The sequence below is a fragment of the Serpula lacrymans genome (assembly GCF_000218685.1).
Source record: "Serpula lacrymans var. lacrymans S7.9 unplaced genomic scaffold SERLAscaffold_2, whole genome shotgun sequence".
Lineage (NCBI taxonomy): Eukaryota > Fungi > Basidiomycota > Agaricomycetes > Boletales > Serpulaceae > Serpula > Serpula lacrymans.
This window is the reverse complement of record NW_006763291.1, coordinates 3227443-3246012: the sequence shown is the minus strand read 5'-3', so window position 1 is coordinate 3246012 and position 18570 is coordinate 3227443. Positions and strand designations below refer to the sequence as shown.

At 45.6% G+C, this 18570-nt stretch overlaps 3 protein-coding genes across 3 annotated transcripts; all 3 read right to left on the bottom strand.

Moving 5' to 3' along the window:
- Nucleotides 1–1410: 1410 nt before the first annotated feature.
- On the bottom strand, nt 1411–4031 carry SERLADRAFT_458388 (uncharacterized protein; the record flags this gene model as incomplete). The annotated part of the gene is made up of 21 exons (XM_007314149.1): nt 1411–1603; nt 1666–1942; nt 1993–2020; nt 2074–2133; nt 2190–2293; nt 2348–2387; nt 2439–2454; nt 2512–2523; nt 2586–2702; nt 2753–2778; nt 2827–2852; nt 2918–2935; nt 2995–3004; nt 3061–3104; nt 3180–3205; nt 3260–3288; nt 3350–3363; nt 3425–3478; nt 3528–3586; nt 3637–3799; nt 3887–4031. The coding sequence occupies 19 exons, from the start codon at nt 3692–3694 to the stop codon at nt 1670–1672; spliced, it is 1014 nt and encodes a 337-aa protein (XP_007314211.1).
- A 64-nt stretch (nt 4032–4095) lies between these two features.
- On the bottom strand, nt 4096–5660 carry SERLADRAFT_458383 (uncharacterized protein; the record flags this gene model as incomplete). Its single annotated transcript, XM_007314148.1, has 4 exons — nt 4096–4705; nt 4768–4840; nt 4901–5341; nt 5400–5660. 4 exons carry the CDS (start codon nt 5644–5646, stop codon nt 4675–4677), a joined length of 792 nt encoding a protein of 263 aa, XP_007314210.1.
- A 1661-nt stretch (nt 5661–7321) lies between these two features.
- Nucleotides 7322–9768, bottom strand: SERLADRAFT_365952 (uncharacterized protein; the record flags this gene model as incomplete). Its single annotated transcript, XM_007314147.1, has 15 exons — nt 7322–7358; nt 7428–7655; nt 7725–7783; nt 7833–7891; nt 7945–8083; nt 8152–8374; nt 8444–8475; nt 8529–8656; nt 8722–8779; nt 8847–8884; nt 8952–9005; nt 9064–9146; nt 9226–9303; nt 9353–9530; nt 9579–9768. 15 exons carry the CDS (start codon nt 9766–9768, stop codon nt 7322–7324), a joined length of 1584 nt encoding a protein of 527 aa, XP_007314209.1.
- Nucleotides 9769–18570: the final 8802 nt, after the last annotated feature.

Here is an 18570-nt window from a genome sequence, read left to right as displayed (position 1 = left end):
GCAACATCAGGGTTTGTCTTTATCACCATCCGAGGAACAATCTCCTGGACAAGCAAAAGACAAAGCATGGGAGCTTTATCCTCCACGGAGTCAGAGTACATTGGATTGAGCAATGCCGGACAACACCTTGCATGGCTTCGGACATTTTTTGAAGAAATTGGACATGCTCAAAATGGACCTACAACATTGCAATGTGACAATCAAGCAGCTATCATTCTTACACAAGATCCACAGTTCCGTGCTAGCACAAAACACATTCAACGGAAATATCATTTTATCCAAGATGACTTAGTATCAAAGGGAGAGGCAGTAATCAGATACATTCCTACAGGAGATATGGTTGCAGACATTCTCACTAAACCCCTCACTCATGAAAAACACCGGAAATTCTCTAAAGCTATGGGACTACGGTTGCACTTGAGTGGGAGTGACAAAACCGGATAAACCTGGTCTCTGCCGAAGCAGCCATTGTTCTCCATGGAGCATAGCCACCACTCCATGGAGTAACCATTGTTCTCCTAGGAGTCATTATACTGTAGTGAGTAGCACCTCCAACTATAAGTAGTAGGGGGTTTAGTATAGAAATACCTCAGTCGTTTCTATAGCCTCTTAGGCAGCGGCTGAGTTTCACATAGGTTTATTAGCACTTTCAAGTAATAAGACTAAGTGAAACTCAGCCGCTGCCCGAGAGGCTATAGAAACGACTGTATTATTTACCTATGTGAAACTACAATGGATGTTAGTTTAAGGTGATCTCTAATAAATGTAATGTAACATACCTCAGCCGCTGCCCAAGAGGCTATAGAAACGACTGAGGTATTTCTATACTAAACCCCCTACTACTTATAGTTGGAGGTGCTACTCACTACAGTATAATGACTCCTAGGAGAACAATGGTTACTCCATGGAGTGGTGGCTATGCTCCATGGAGAACAATGGCTGCTTCGGCAGAGACCAGGTTTATCCGGTTTTGTCAAGTGCTGCCAAGGGTGGGACTTTCCTGGTGAGTGCTTAAGCTCCTCTCCAGCAACAACTCGGAGAACCTTTTCCCGATGTAGCTTGGAGATGATCTGGAGTTTCCATATCTGGAAATTGTTGGGTCCAGTGAGAATTGGACATGCAGAGGTATCATGTGCTGTGGTCATGGTTCTGAGGTTGCTGTTTCAAATGAGAATTATTTCCTGTGTAGCTTTTGCGCCACCAGGGCTCATAACCTAATGGATCTAAGAGAAACTCAGCCGCTGCCTGAGAGGCTATAGAAACGACTGAGGTATTTCTATACTAAACCCCCTACTACTTATAGTCGAGGTGGTACTTGCTAAGGTATAAAGACTCCTAGGAGTACAATGGCGAGAGTGGTTGCTATGCTCCATGGAGAACAATGGCCACTTCAGCAGAGACCAGGTTTGGTTTATCTGGTTTTATCAGTCTTCTCTACTCAAAGATTCAGATAGTATACAAGCTTCTAAAAATAAATTATGGTAGCAAATCTGAATGATAGTGCATGCTGGACTGGAGAGAAGATAACTTTTTTTATGGAACTATAGTCGGGCCAGTGCCACCCTTGCATGACATTTACACTGATGACTTCAATTCCGTTCAACTGCAACACCAATATAATCAGCTAAGAACAAGTGATTTACGATTAACCAGCACATAGCCTACCTTATCATTCGCTGTTATTGGTCCCATTCCTGCCAAGCACAATGAACTCCACATTCGCCGGCTTTTTTACAACAATGTCCACACTAGTATTATTCTCACTCTTCCCACCAGACGCACCAAAGTGAGATTTTTGGTTCATGCCATATTCAAGAGACGCATCTGTTGTATCACTGGATGGCCGTCGTGCGTTCAACATCGTCATGAGAGAATTTGTGTAGAGGCCGACTAAAGCGAATTGAATCCCACCATACCACATTTGATCAGGGTTTATAGCAATCTGGCGATGACCGTGAGGAAAATAATAAAGTAGCAAAACGGAGGACATACTGCAAGGACCATGACGAGTGTGACCAGTCTAGTAGTAAATTTTCAAGTTTCACAGCGTCGGAAAGAGACTGAGCTACGCACAAAGTTATCAAACCTCTGCTTGCAGCATAGATTATCAAGTTGTTTAGGATGTGGCGTGTCCTGTTTTAACGATCAATCTTGTGTTTCCACAATGGAAAAGATAAAACGATGTCTACCTCTGAAAACTCGTCCGTTTCCCGTACAAAAGTAAACACAAGGATATGGTGATTGATCCATCTGAAACGCATTGCAGCGCAAAGCCAGGCATAATCGTATCATGCTGTTGGAAGGATCTAAATGTCCTAGACGCAGGAATTCTTAGGCATAGTCTTACAGCAATTTCCGACAAGATAATGACGGTCGGTGATATGAATCTATCGCCAATATCAGTTAGGTTTACCGTTTTAATTAAAATATATACGTACCCGTGGATACAAGTGTCTGCATACATTGATATGTCGATAAGAAAATGCTTTTCAAGTGGTTAAAATCACGAACCTAATGCAAGAGCTGTTTGGTGTGAAGCATTCAATTAGCAGGCAAGGTACAGGCTGAAGGTATCTCATACTAACCAAGAAAAGATAAAGCAGGGAGTGCCTTGTTGGGAAAATAGGTCAGCTTAGCCGATATATCGATAGGAAAACAAACAAGTATTCCAGTCAGCCACCAGCGAAAGCGGTCACTGCTCACTACAGTGGGGGTGAACTTTTCAGCAAAATAGAATCTTGACAGGGCGCACATTGAAAGATCATATTTATGTAGTAACTAAGAATAAAATGAGATCAAGGGAGCTTTATGTGTGGTAGCGCTCACATAGTCACGGTGATGTAAGATATGATCTTGAAATCAAGAAAGCACAGTTAGTTAGCTTGGCCTTCACTTAAAAGCCACGATGGTGACTTACATATAAAAGAACAGCCGCCTGTGTCCGAGCCATATCTTCAGTGACTGGCGTGGGACTTTATTTACTGGGATACATACATTGAATGACCTGTACATATATCAGAATCAACAAAGTAATCCAATCCCGATAGATTCAAAACATACCATATATTACTGAGAGCTACCAGAATGTCTGACTCTACTTTTATCTGCAATCGTAAAATTGTTATATTGTAAGTGATCATATTCAAGAATGAAACAACGGAGCGGAGACAGAAACTGACCAGGTGGAAATAAGTAGCATGACACACTGGAAGAAATATGTTAGGTCAGCGATTCATGGATGGAGGCTAGGCCTTCATACTGCAAATAGAGTGTATTGTGCCCAAAACCCTGATGTCAGAAGCAGTCCAGAGTCAGGTTAAGGTGCTAGCGTTAGTCAGCTAGGACGTACCAAAGAAATGCAACCTAAAGAAGACGTTAATCCTGCCATCAAGGGTTAATGAGTCATTTATGTCGGTGAACACACCAATGATTTTGTCCATGGGCTATCTTTTGGATAGTGAACCCAATATATGTATGCCTGTAGTCCTGTGAGCCGAAGATAACAACTGGAAATAGCTGGGACATGCCTGTGTCGTCGTAAGTCCGTAAAGGCCCATTGCTACCCATGAACCAACAAGTGCAGCGCCTGCAAGTAGAATTTATCAATGGTCATTCTGCGGAGCAAATTGGATTCACCATAAACATCCGCGAACGAGGGCAGTGTGACTGAAGAAGGTATGATTGGAATAGACATGAAAGGTGTTCAGAGACAGAGAATCTGCTTATTGGTACTGTATATAAAGACTTGGTGTCGAATTCTTTTGATATATCTCAGCTGGATATCATGATAAAGAGGGCTCTGCACATGATGCGTGTGATGAAATGATATAGAGTGGGTTTCATTAGGGCTGCACCATAACCATAAAAATAAGAACAAGGTGCCAACCGTGTTTAGGATACGATTCCCTTTATTCCATACATTGATCTTAGTGACTGGATCAAGAATTTATCCCAGAGCGGTTAAACACTGCGCCTCTGTGACTGACAGTTATCAGATAGGTACGAGTTGAAAGCTCTATCATCGCTGTATCAGCGTTCACATAGCCCTTTGTGGCTGATAGCTGAATAACCACGATCGCTGTTAGAACATCCGCCACAGACGCAGACCAACATTCATGATCCAGCAATGATACCTCGGACATACAGTGATGCCCCGCATCTCGTCTCTGATATACATCATGCCGAGTCTGTACGATCTATCCCATGCCATTATGCTCAAGAGGCGATGCCAGTAGACAGCATCAGGTGCGCGCCTCTGCTCTTATTTTTTTTGCTCTCCAAATCTTGAGTCTCATTTATTGACTGTTGGGCTTACCTCCTACTTATTCTCGTGTCCCTCAAGTTCGCTGCCCTGATAACGAGTTGCCTTTGGTCAAACACTGGTATAACAGGTTCAATCCTTTTCGTGCTCGAGGAGCAAATGTTCTACTTAATGTTACAACATATTCCAGTCTATTGAATAGTAGTCATGGCGAGTAAAACTAGCACATCGACTATAGTGGATGTAGTGTTTAACAGTCCAGCTCCAGGCCGCGATCTTAATGCATTTGAAAGATGAATTGGTATACCAGTAAAAACGAGGACTGGTCCGGTCTGGAGAAGTTGATGGTATGCGAGTGCGTATAGGACTTGTGAGGAGAATATTTACGGTCGCCATAAGGGCGTATGGGAATGTCAAGATATGCTTGATGATGGCACATGATTCCTAGGAATACAAAGCACAGTGCATCAATACATGTTCATTCATCTTTAAAGAACGAATCCTACGAGTCTGCTAAGGCATCGCCATTTTCGTCGTGGGGCGCGGAGGGAACGAGTCGATTGATATTGTCCTGTATGACTGATAAAAGGGCATGCGCTTACATCGTAGGCAACAAAAAAGATAACAAAAGGAACTTGCCTGCAAGTAACCGCTGAGCTTTTGAAGGGGTGCTTGGTGTAGGCGAGGAAATTGGAGAATGTTGCGAGGCAGTGCCATCGTTCTGTTGGCTCATCGAATCGCTTTGGCCTCCGCCAATGCTGGGTTCCGTTGTTTGATCTAAATTGGGCACTGGAGCAGTATCATCGGTTTGAGATTTACCCTTGTGTTGTTCTATGGCTGAAGAGTTCTGGTTTGAGCTGATCATGTCTGGAACGGTTGGACTATGTAGAGGAGGGCCAGTGAACGAGGGAAGTGATGGGGAAACGGTAGAGAATGTGGGAGACGATACAAGCCTAGCGCAATCGTTTCGCAGACTATCCATGATAACCTCTAGTTTAACCCTTTTACGCAGTTCTTCCAAATGTAAATCTTCAGCTTTTCGGCGTGCTCTACCCTCCATTTCTAGCTCATGCTTCATGTCTATAGATAATAAGCGACAGTTTGACCCTTGTTGGATATGATGAGAAAGGGAACTTACTGTTGACGAGCTGATGAACGGAAGAAGGGATATAAACCCTTGTTTCACGAGAGTCCAAAGGAACCCACGGTAATGAAACAACCTCAGGCATATCAAGCATACGGAAGTCGAAAGAATCATCAGAGTCTATTGCACTATGCAGTGGACTGGTTGAGGGTCCGGCCACAGGCGAGCTAAGCTCGTGGACAGAGTGGTCTGCATGACGAGAACCTGGTGAACGAACAACACGCAGAGGAGTCGTCATCATACTAAGTGTAGTTTGAACACCAGTGGAAGCACGTAATGGACTGTTAACTTCTGTCCTGAGAGTTTGTGTAGATTCATCAACTACAATCCTATCAACGTTTTCAGTAGGTTCAATTTCTTGTTCCTCGACAATGAATGATGTATCCGTATCAGGAAACGAAAGTGACGGGCATGAAGATTCAGGTGGGCTGTATCGAGCGCCAGTATCAATCGCTTCTGGTAACAACACAGAACCGGTGCCGTTTGGTTGGGTAGACCTAGGTGAGTCGAGTAACTGATCGGTAGGTTCCATTGATATGTCTAGCGTGGATCCTTGAGATAACCTCGCCCTCGCCCACTGTTCCATGATCAATGCTCGAACGTGGTCTCCGTTAGTTTCGGCTGCTTTGGATACTGATGTCCTCTTATGAGATGGGGAAAGCGTTACATTTGCAATTTGCAATTCATTTATGCCGCTTGTAATATTCTGCGCTGGTTGCGGGGATCCATTGCATTCGCTATTTTCTGCAGCTAAGGATGCATATATATCCTGAGTCCGAGTTTTAATGTAGGGATGGATCTTTCCTCTAAGTCGAGCAGATGCCCGACTAGGTAGAGAATCCATGGACGACGATGGGGTGAGCAATCCAATGGAAGAATTTCGTGTGTGACGGCTATTTGCAAGTGCAGCCGCTAATTTAGTGGGTTGTTTAGAAGTGCGAATAAGGGGAGTGGAGGTGGCCCGTCTCTGCCTCTTCTTGGGAGGACTAGCCTCGTCACCAGGAGAATGTGGGTCGTAACCTCTTGAAGATGAAGGTCGTGATTTTCTGGGTGTCCTTTGCGATCTACGTGATGGTGCTGGGAGAACCTGTGAGACTTCCTTCTCCGTAACGGATCACGTTCACTACTCACTAGCTTGAGACGATGTCAACTTACTGCTAGGTACCTCCGTACTAGTAGGCTGACCCATTGTAGAGTATTCTGGTAATGATGTCTGAGTACCCTGATTGACAGATGCCACAAGAGCGCTCACTTCTTTTCTTTGACTCGGGGCTTGGGGGCATCAAGATACAGTCTGGTCTCCAGATATGCAATCAGTTCGTGTATACCAGGAATAGCTGAACGAACCACTCACCCAGTTTCGAAGTCCTTTTTCCCTGAGCAGGTACGCTGCTCGAGCGTCTCGATGAACGTCGTAGTACTTCGCAATATGATGCATCGAGGTCAGATGCAGAAGTGGACCCAACACAAAGAATATCATACCTTGGCTGTGAGAGGCAGATGGCTCCTGCCTAGTATCCTCAAATAGGGACCTGCGCCCAGCCATGAGGATGATTTTAGAACCCGCTATCTGGATTTGTCTAACAGGTCAAAGTTTTGTCGCGAAAAAGCCACGCGCTTATAGTCACGTGTAAATACTCTTAGTAGGCAACTCTCAAGGCAACATACTACATAGCTCAGTGCCCACCTCCCAACCCAATCTCTGAGGTCTCGCCAACCTTCTGCGTCAGAGCTTACCATAAAGTAGTCTCATATCCAGACGCGTCAACTCACGGGGGCGTCCTTCACGACAAATAGTAATAGTTCATTTTACACATGATATACCATAGCACTTATTAGAGATCTAATATATTACAATGTACCCATGGTCACGATCGTCGAGATATCAGCTATCGTGGCGTAAGAGGCACATCACTCTATTGTGAAGTGTACGCAGAGACACTATTCCAGAATCTACACGTTGAATACGCAAGTTAAGTGCAACTCGAAATATAGGTGAGTATATTAAACTAGGACACTCACGCGCACCGCTGAAGTAGAGCATCATCCGTCGTTGTGGTTTGTACAACTGGTGCACCTGCTTCAGTCTCGTTAAATAACATCTCTGTATTGTTGGCGCTCCAGGCGTTCCAGAGAGGCGTGATATTTGACCCGTCGAACTTTGCATTCGGATTGAGTGACTGTACGACTGCAATAAAGGATTGCGAGAAAGCAGTGATAAATTGAGTATTGTTGTACGCTGGGTTTTGCCTTTCAAAGCAGCGTCATAGAAACCGTTTAATGAATTCGTATAATCTGAACAATGAGTCGAGCACTTACGACGTGAAATAATATGGCACATCCTCGGCGTGAACACCAGGAGGGATAGCAAACTCTCCCTACAAAGGTCAGATGCCACTTTACAAAGAAAAACAGCAAAAAAGATACCTTCCACGAACGACTTCCGAAAGCTTGAAGCAAGTAATAAGTCGGGCAAATAAAGATGGCTAGAAATAAGAGCGTTAGAGCAGAAATAGCCCTAAGAATATGTTCATCGCACATTCACCCATAGCTCCAATAGCTTGTTCAAGCGCCGTCCCTGTGCTTCCGTATTGTTGAGCGGCTCCTGCAGCCTGTGCAGGCCCGAAATCTGGGAACAACGTTGTTACATATTCACTAATGTTGGCACTCCAATTGCTCTCCACAAAATCAGTGCCCTCAAAAGTGTTTGTTACAGCCAGGAGGACTTCCTGCAGATAACGATTACTTCAGCAAGCTCGTCAGACAGCGAGGGAAGTAAGCTTACTCCATTCAATTGCCCCTTGCCAATGGTTACACTTGGTCTCTCTACAATGAACGTGCCATCAACGACAGGGACAAAGACAAATGTACCGAAAAATCCGTTCAAATTGAAGTTAGTGTTGATGGTTTCGAGGACACTAGTATTGGCGTTGCGAAGGCAAGAGAGGGTATCGGCGCTCGAGGTGCAGCTGTGGGTTGGATATGAACACGTCATGTATCACCTCACGAAACACTAGCAGCAGGATGTGGAAACGAACTTTGTCTGCGAGACAACTTCACTGTACAACATCTATAAGAGCAAAGGTGAAATGGTGTACAATGATCACAAAAGGGCTGCCTCACTTCAGGAATTGGATCACTGTAGTTGTACTGGGAAGGCAAAAAAGTCGAACTTGTCATGACAGCTCGGAAAAGCGGCGGCTGCGTATTCCCTCCGTTGGCAACGATGTGTTGCAAAACGGAACCGGCACCTGATCGATGATATAAGTATGATAGTATAGACTTTATTCTGGTGGAACAGTGTTAGCTGAAAGACGTACCAGCAGATTCACCCCGATAGTAACTTCTGTAGGATCTCCTCCAAAAGTACTGATCTAGATTAACACCCATAAGTGGATAAGCTAATGACATACGCCATGTATATGATATACTACTACTTACGTGACTCTGTACCCATTGAAGAGCATAATTTTGGTCCACTAAAGCATACCAAGAGCCAAGGTCAGTGTTTAGCGCCCATGCACCTCAAAATGCACCAAAACTTACAAAGACCTGCGTTCAAAGCACCATTCGCTTTAACAGCAGCACCGGGTAAGAAACCTTTCCACGTCCCCAGAAATCAGACAAAGAACAGTTCAGAAGGAGTATGCACACGTACCAAAAAGGCCTAGACGGTACTGAATGACAACCACAATGACTCCATTTTTTGAATCTTGAACTAAATCTGCACCGTTGAACATACTTGCACTTTGAGATATGTAGCTGAAAACAAGCGTTATAAAGCTCTTCTCATATCAGGTGAGCCATTCAGGATCCGTACCCTCCTCCATGGATCCATACGATGACTGGCAAACCACCAGGTGCGGGTGCTGCCGGTAAACTCCCAGGAACATACACGCTAGAAACGTAGATTAAATTTTATATGAACGAATATAAATGGTGCCCACTTCAAGAATAAGCAGTCTTCAGACTGAATTACATCGCGCTTACTGATCGTCTTGCTTCCTAGAGGATTCGTCGGGCCAGTCCCAGTTGGAGCCTGATAGCATTCGTTCGGTTCCACAGTAGCCTGTTGGAAACCGGAAACATTAGCGGGAGGTCGTGGAGCCTGCCATCGCAGACCACCTAAATGAAATCAGCTTAGGTATGAAAGGAGGCTGAACGGAAGCATACCAATGGGAGGCGCCGCAAAGCGCATACCCAGAAAAGTTGAAATATTAGTCGTTGAATCGATATATCCTTGGTACTGAGCATAGCCTAGATCGACAACAGGGGCAGACAAAGTAGCATCTACTGGCGATGCCAGCCCTCGGATGGCCAAAGTTACCTGCAATAGAGCATATAGATAGGATTTTCTGTGCATCGTGAAAGCCATTCCACAGACGAGTAACGGACACGTAGTTTAAATGAATGGAAAGCTGGGAATGGTGAACAGCCTTTCAAGCGCTCAAACAAAACTTGCACTGGTGCGTGATATATCATGATGCTGCCCACTGCCCAGTTACTGCGGGATCAATTCCATATCATTACTACCAGCAAGGAACGATCTTGTGAAGGGAGGTTTGGGCTTTATGGCGGCGACAACGTGTTACACAAGAGTCAAAGACTAGAGATCTGAGTGTATTATGGATCACGAGAAGTATCGAGACCCTACAAAGGTCCTTGTCTCGCATAGTAGCTTGTCAGAAGCATAGCTGTAACCCTCCAGTCGAAACGATGTAATACGCATGGCAAGCAGGAGTCGGTCCCAAGTCTCGGTGTCTACCAATCCACTGATGGGTGACAAAAATAGGGAGTTTCTCTTACTAGTGATATATTGACTGTCCTTATATCAAATAAGGTCAACAACGGAGACGGGGCAGGGAGTTTCCAGGCATTGCTCTTCGCGGCCACGAGACAGAGATATCCACGAAAACTTTGGCTATGGAGTTTGATGTACCTTGTCTTCGGCCCTTGGGAGTGAACTTCATGTAGGAGTTGTGGGGAGATTTCGAGGGAATATTGTTGAATTAGATGATGAACTGAAACAGTGTTCCGAACTTGCGCTAAACTGGTCCTCAGGGCGGGTCGTTTACTTGGAGTCGGTGTGCGAACTTCACAATTTTCGTCGCTATCAACTGAGCTGTTGAGGATACCATTTATTAGGATAAACATCTAGCAATACTGTGACAACAATTGGACTGAACCATGACTAACTTGCACTAACACAGAACGATCAGGAGTGCTAGAAGAAAATCCGGTGATAAGTAGACATTTGTGCATATTCTAATCGGAGAATCTACAGAAGTAGAACACCTTACAGTGTACTACCAGTCCTTTTCACACGATGGTTCCTTTTCACAGTCGTGCTAAAACTTGTTTGATTTTCAGTATTTGCCTGTGGCATTGTGTACATATGTTCAGAAGCTGGCCATGCTGATCATTGTACAATTTCATAAATTTACAGTGTGAAGCAACTTTACATTGTAGTCCCGAGCAATTATCCAGTAATACCTATGTAATTGGTGTCTCTACAACCACAGCATATTCCCACATAAATTTGCTCTCCATACACAATGGACTGGAGCAAATCTCCATGCTCCAGAGGGCATTTGGTGATTATCAGGCAGAAATGTGGGGTCAAGCGTGACAGAGTGTGACAGGGCACGTGTTTGGTGAACGCATCGTGAAGTTTCTATTCTTAACGCGAGGAGACAACAGATGTCTTTGTTTAAATCGCTCGAATAAACCGCAAAAAGTCGATTGATGTGTGTATGGATACACTACGGACAGATTTAACAATCGTGCGCAAACAAGCAAACTGAATGATTTGACGCGGGAATGGGTGACGGCAAGAACGTGCCGCCCTCCCTAGGCAGAACGGGGAGAGAAAAGAAAAAGAACGGGGGACCTATGTTTTGATGGTTAGCGAGCTGCATAGGGTGGGTGGGACGACTGCTACTTTGCAGCGCGATAGAAAGGTCTGTTAGAGTTCTGAAGGGAATATTTTGTCAATGAGGTAATTTGGATTTATAATAATAGAGTTTCTCGTATGAGGTTTGACCGGTAGTGAAGTAATGCCAAACCGGTAATCGATCAAAAGATCAATGCCATCAATCGTTTTCAAAAACACATTAAAAAGATGATTTTTGGGGTAAAGCACTCTCCCTCACTGGAAGCTCTTCTCCGTACCATTCATTTGGAGTTAAAACGAGCGCTACCAATTCAGAAGAGGTGTTCCAGCAAACCAGGGTAGTCATGGAATTGAATAGGGTAGGGGATGTAACGAAAGTTACGAGTCCGTAGAGACGCGTCCAGAAGAATACTCCATTGGAAATGGGAATTTCTGGTTGTGATTGTACTACCCAGATGTTTAGCCCTGGAAGGTATGTGTCCAATGTCATGTCACATTCTATAATAATGATTGGAATGTTTGAAGATGGTGCAATGACAGGGAGAGGTTCGAATGTATGAGGACAAGGGATTTTGCAAAAGAGGTTAGGGCAGTGCCAGTGTTTGGGAACTGCAATGGGAGGGTTGTGTATGAGATTGAGGAATTCTCTGGGATAGGAATCCTCTTGATCTTGTAGATCAAAGGTGCTTGGGACAAGGGTCTGCGAAGAGGGGTTGGTGTAACAACCAAGAGTTAGTTACTCTGGCGCACACAAGAACACACTATAAGGAAGATGTGGAGGGAGTGGTTACCCCTTAAGCTGCAGAGAGTTTGTTGGTATACAACAGGAGGACTCGCTGAGGAGTCTCCTGGATCTATTGGGGTATATATACTACTACAGGTTTGTTTGTACATGTGTACTATACAGTTGATGAAGGCAGTGGCTAATGATGTCATAGGGTCTAGCCCGTATGGCCAGCTCCACTGCGTGAGAGAGTTAAGTCTAAAAGTAAAAGAAAGGCAACGCGGCGCGAGAAAGGGAAATGCCGCGTGGCACTTAAAGTATAAAGTTTAAAGCGGAGAATAAAAAGGAAAGGAGATGTCCGGAAATTGTGTTATCGTAACACTACCCCCCTTCTAAGGCTCGACTTCCAGGTGAGACCAAATTCCAGAGGTAGTGGTAAAATTTTCGGGCATAGGTTGAAAGAGGGAATTAAAAAGGTTTGAATCCATGCCTCTAAGCTTCCTGGGAGCTGAGGGATTCCTAGAATAAAATTCGCGAACAGCGTCGCGGGAGTTTTCCAGATGGGATTCTGGTTCCCACGTTCTGTCCTCGTCTCCATAGCCCTTCCATAGGACCAGGAACTCTAATTTTCCACGCTTCAAGCGTGCTTCTACCACCCGTTCGACTTCGAACTCTTCTTCACCTTGCTGGGTGACTACTACCGGACCGGGCCGGTCTACGCGCTGTCCCGGCAGCGGTCCTTTGTAGGGTTTCACACGGCTAATGTTAACCGTGGGTACCACCCTCATTCGTTTTGGGAGTTCCAGCTCCACCGCATTAGGTTTGACTTCCTTAATTCGGTAAGGGCCAATCCACTTTTCGGTCAGTTTTCTAGACTGCCGGTCTTTTAATTTCAAGTGGTCGGTGTCTAACCAGACCAGGTCGCCGACCTTGTAATCAGGGGCCTTAGAGCGTCTACGCTCTGCCCTGTCTTTCATCTGCTCCGCAGTTTTAAATAGCGCTTTGCGCGTTTCGTCCAAGACAGACTTCATGTCTTTTGCCATGTTTCCAGCAGCCTCGTTTTTGCTTTTGCCAGGTTCTACACCCATTCTGGGGAGGTATGATCTAGTAACCTCGAATGGTGCCTTTCCTGTAGCCGACGACTGTTTAATATTATAAGAGAACTGGGCTATCTTTAGCCACTTGGCCCAATCTGTCTGTCTGTTGTTAATAAATATCCGGAGATACTGTTTCAACTCCTGGTTGAGTCTCTCCGTTTGTCCATCGGTTTGCGGATGGAACACCGTTGATAACTTAGGTTTGATGCCCAGCATCCGGCATAATTCTTTTGTAAATTTGCTAGCAAATTGTGGTCCTCTATCGGAGATTACCGTTTCTGGTAACCCATGGATGGACCATACGAAATCCTTAAATAGGTCTGCCGTACCGGCGGCGGTGATGGTTTTGTTGGTGGGTATGAATACCACTTCTTTGGAGAAGCGGTCTACTACCACCATTACTGAATCGTACCCGTTTGACTCGGGCAGATCCGTCGTGAAGTCCACCGATATATCCTGCCAGGGGCCAGCTGGTATCGGGTTCGGCATGAGTTTACCCGCCGGCGGTTGATGGGAATTCTTGGCCATGGCGCATCTCAGACAGGATTTTACGTATTCCTGTATGTCTTTGACCATGCCCGGCCACATGTAGTTTCTGGAGATCAACTCCATTGTTCGTTGCCATCCAGGGTGCCCAGCCACTGGAGTGTCATGATGTCTATCTATTGCCTTGATCCTTGCGGACTCAGGCACATAGATTTTGTTTTTGAAATGAAAGAGCCCGTCTTTCCATGAATAGTTTTCATTGCCATCAAGGCGCGCCTTTTCCTCTGGGGAGATGTCTTTCCTGAAGACTTCCAGGAGAGCGGAATCTTGCCCGATTCTAACATTGGCAACCCTTGATTGATCTATCAGGGTGACACCTTTGTTGTCATCTTCAATGCCGTTGGCATGATCCTCTCTTCTAGATAAAGCATCCGCTTTCCCCATTGAGCTTCCTGGCTTATGAATTAATTTATAATTGAACCTTGACAAGTACACCGCGTAGCGGGCTTGTCTCCGGTTCAGGTCTCGGGCCGTCATGAAGTACTCTAGGTTCTTATGATCGGTCCAAATTTCGAATTGGTGCCTAGCACCTTCTAAGTAGTGCCGCCAGTGCTCTAAAGCTCTAATGATGGCCAGCATCTCTTTGTTGTATATTTGATAGTTGCGCTCTGTAGGCGACAAACTATGTGATAAATAGGCACAAGGCCTCCAAAGATCATCAGGGCTTTTGATTGATAGAACAGCCCCAGTGGCGAAGTCAGAAGAGTCGGTTTCTAGCCGGAACTCTTTGTCTAATTCAGGGAATGCCAATATGGGCGCTGTTGTAAATGCCTGTTTAAGCTTATCAAAAGCTTCCTGTTCTTTGGCGCCCCACTGCCAAACAAGGTCCTTTTTGGTGAGATCGTTCAACGGTCTCGTGATTTTTGCAAAGTTTTCAATAAACCTTCGGTAGAAATTACCTAAGCCTAGGAAAGCCCTAACTCCTTTGACGCGAGTAGGTTCTGGCCATTCCAAAATAGCTTGAACTTTCTCAGGGTTCATCCTGATTCCATTCTGGCCTATGATCATACCGAGGAAGTCTACTTCCTTCACTTTAAAATTACATTTTTCGGGTTTAACGAATAGGTCCCGTTCCTGTAAGCGTCGAAGGACTTCTTGCACGATCCTGTCATGCTCAGCCTCATCGTCCGACTTTGTAAATATTAATAAATCGTCAATGTAAATGACGACACAGTTTTCCATATCCGCAAAGATCTCGTTCATCATGCTCTGGAAGGTCGCCGGTGAATTGGTCAACCCAAAGAACATAACAAGGGGTTCGAAAGATCCTCGGTGGCACGTGAATGCGGCCTTCCAAGCATCTTCCTCTTTGATTCGTACATTGTTGTACCCCCATCTGAGATCCATCTTTGTCAGGATTTTGGCGCCAGCCAATTTGTCCACCAGTTGACTAATCAAAGGCAGCGGATACGCATTTTTAACCGTGTGCTCATTCACGTAACGATAGTCCATAATCATTCGCTTTTTACCATCCTTTTTAGGAATGAAGAACACCGGGGACGTCATAGGACTTTTGGAAGGTCTGATGTAACCCTTCCTAAGTTGTTCGTCTATGAAACTAGATACCTCGTCTCTTTCGGGAGCAGAGAGCGGTATCATGTGTCCCTTCCTTGGTTTGAAGGTGTCTTTCAAATCTATAGCATGGTCCCAAGGCTTAGCCTCTGGGAAGCGCTCTGATTTGTGTTTCGAAAAGACTTTCCAGAAGTCGTGGTACTCGGGAGGTACCAGCCTCTTAATCTCTTCCTCAGGTTTTACCTCATCATCGTCATCGTCGATCTTTTCTAAAGATCTGAGCTCGTAAACGTGACTAGCGTTTAACGTTTCGAGACGCTCATTGTGACGGACATGATTTGGTTTACCCAAGTTTACACATTCCTGGGGACAACGTGACAATGTGACAACCCCTGTCTGCCAGTTGATCTCAGGATTGTGTTTAAATAGCCAGGTCCAGCCTAAGATTAAATTAATCTTCCCTAGTTGGGTAGCCTCGGCAGTGACTCGTTCTCTGTGTCCTTGGTATTCGACCACAAAAGAACATTTGTGTGTAATACAGCCACCTGCGTTAAGCGTACCGTCAACGTTATAGACGGGAATAGACGTTTCTAATTTTACAAGGGGGAGTCCAATTTGCTCCGCCCAGACCTGATCTATGAAGATCCCGTTAGCGCCTGAATCAAGCAGTGCGCTCGTTGAGTGTACTTTGCCCCTGGCAAGGTTTTCCACGCCAACGTCTAAACGGATCTCTTTTTGGAATAAATATGTGCGCATCAACACACGCCTTGGGATTTCGGGAAAGGGTGGCTCCGAAGAAGAAGAAGAAGAAGAAGAAGAAGAAGAAGAAGAAGAAGAAATTTTGAATGACACATGTTTTTCTATTTTTGTTTTACCAGAATCAAGCACCCTAGTGTTTGTCTCGCCGGGGCCACGCTCCAAGGGAGACGCTGGTGCAGCGGTAGTATCATAAATATTACAGTTACATTTCTTCATACAAGTACATACTTCTGATAACAAATTTAAAAATTTATTTACAAATTGGGGAGCCATCCCCGTCATTCCGTTATTGCTCGTGCAACACCCCGGAGCAGGGGCCACTTTGTTGTGGTTTACTTCATTTTTACCAGGAGCTAAGGCACCCAAGTGACCTAAGCCCCTAATTCTTTTCCCTGAGCCTTCATTTTGTTGACCTGTTGGTCATAGAAGAAGGCCCGGATTTCGTCGTAAGAACGACCGGCCAAAGAGTTGAGCCGATCGTCCGGCTTTTCGATTTCTAGTTGGCGCGCCTGGCGCCCTTGATTATTTTTTTGTTGGGCAGCCTGCGCCCCGTTTCTACAGTCTCGGGACATGTGTCCCTCTTGGCCGCAGTTGTAACAGTTGCCCTTGAATCTGCGCATTTGTCCGCCTTGGACCGCGCCGATATCCATGGGAGCACCCTGTCCTGGCTGCAGCCCGAACGGCTTGAACCCGTGAGAGTGATTATGATGTTGGTTTGATGACCCAGGGCGCCTCTGGGGTATGTTGTTTTGTTTGGTGGACCCGCCACCTTGGTGCATGGTGTAGAGCTCTATGGCTCTACCGACTCGTCGTACTTCCTCAGCCGCCAGGGCCAAGTTGTCACTTCGTGTATCCTGCAGATAGATCTGTTCTGCAATGCGAGGGTTCACATTGCGTTCTAGCAGTTCCACTGCGTGTTCACTGCCAAGACCCCCTTGGATTGAGAGGGCCAGGAACCGGGTTACGAAATCATCCGTCCTCATGTTTCCTTGTTTGAAGGAACGGATTTGCTGGCGCGCCCAGTCACGCTCAGCTTGCGGTTTGAAATATTTTTCGATCTAGGTTTTGAGATCGTCCCAGGTGGGCCACACACCCGCGGTGTAGCATTCCTGGAGTCTTACTTGGGCGTATCGACCCGCCACAGGTCCTTTTAGGCGAGATAGCACCGCAGTGGCTACCTCAAAATCGTCGGCGAAAGCGTCCCAGTTCGCCTTGACCCAAATCTGGAGCTTGATCCACCATTCGGCAAATCGCGCTCGGTCTCCTTCGAAGGCGCCAGGGTCAGCGACGACTTCGACTTTCTTGTTGAATTTCTTTTCCACCGAGGGGGTTGCTACAGGGGGGTTGGCCTGTATCTCGGCGAGCTGCGAGGTTAATTCAGCTATCTGCACACGCATTGCGTGCAGTAGCGCATTCATATCTTGGGGTTGCGACGACATGTCGACTTGTTCTCTTTGGGTAACGTAAAAATAGGTAACTGGGGGTCCCCGCTTGCTATCTGCGGATCAACCTCTTCCCAGCTGAGTATCGGATCTCAATCTCCGACTACCCACACTATAGTATTTGAAAATGTATATAAAATGTAAACGTAATAAACCCTGGTCCGAACGGTTGTCAGGGGGTGGTCCGCTTGTTAAGCTGTCAACCCTTCTCCAGACTGGCGGAGGCAAGTGCCCGGCCTGGTCAGAGGTATTTGAAAGTGAAAGTTTGTATTCTAAATCTAATCAACAGTGGTTCCACACCGACTGCTGAGCTAAGGTACTCCCCTTAACGCTGGGGGCCGCGTATCGAAGGTTTGCGTTCTTCTCCCGAAGCACTACAAGGCCGTCGCTAGGAGCGCACCTATCTGCTATGTGGGATATTCCTAACCGCTAACCAATCTCCTTCACCCTGGAGTCCGGGTGCCCAGTGGGACTTTTTGCACAAACATGCGAGAGAGTAGAAAGAGCGAGTCCTAATGTAACAACCAAGAGTTAGTTACTCTGGCGCACACAAGAACACACTATAAGGAAGATGTGGAGGGAGTGGTTACCCCTTAAGCTGCAGAGAGTTTGTTGGTATACAACAGGAGGACTCGCTGAGGAGTCTCCTGGATCTATTGGGGTATATATACTACTACAGGTTTGTTTGTACATGTGTACTATACAGTTGATGAAGGCAGTGGCTGATGATGTCATAGGGTCTAGCCCGTATGGCCAGCTCCACTGCGTGAGAGAGTTAAGTCTAAAAGTAAAAGAAAGGCAACGCGGCGCGAGAAAGGGAAATGCCACGTGGCACTTAAAGTATAAAGTTTAAAGCGGAGAATAAAAAGGAAAGGAGATGTCCGGAAATTGTGTTATCGTAACAGTTGGTGTGGATTTTGAACAAAGGAATGTTAGATGACATTGTATGACAAGTTTGGTAGACAAAACAGAAAGTATCAAGTGGATAGAGAACTATCCTGGGGCAATTCCTTGGGCTTTGGATTTTTATCTTATTACAGAAAAGTGTTGAGGAGGCACTTTAATTTTAGTGAGAAGAAGTTCTTCCATGTGATGATTAAGTATGGTAAACACAATGGCATAAGGGTACATAATTTGAGAATTTCTATCGCACGTGAAGTGAGTTTTTGGTGAAACAAAAAGGTGTCTCAAT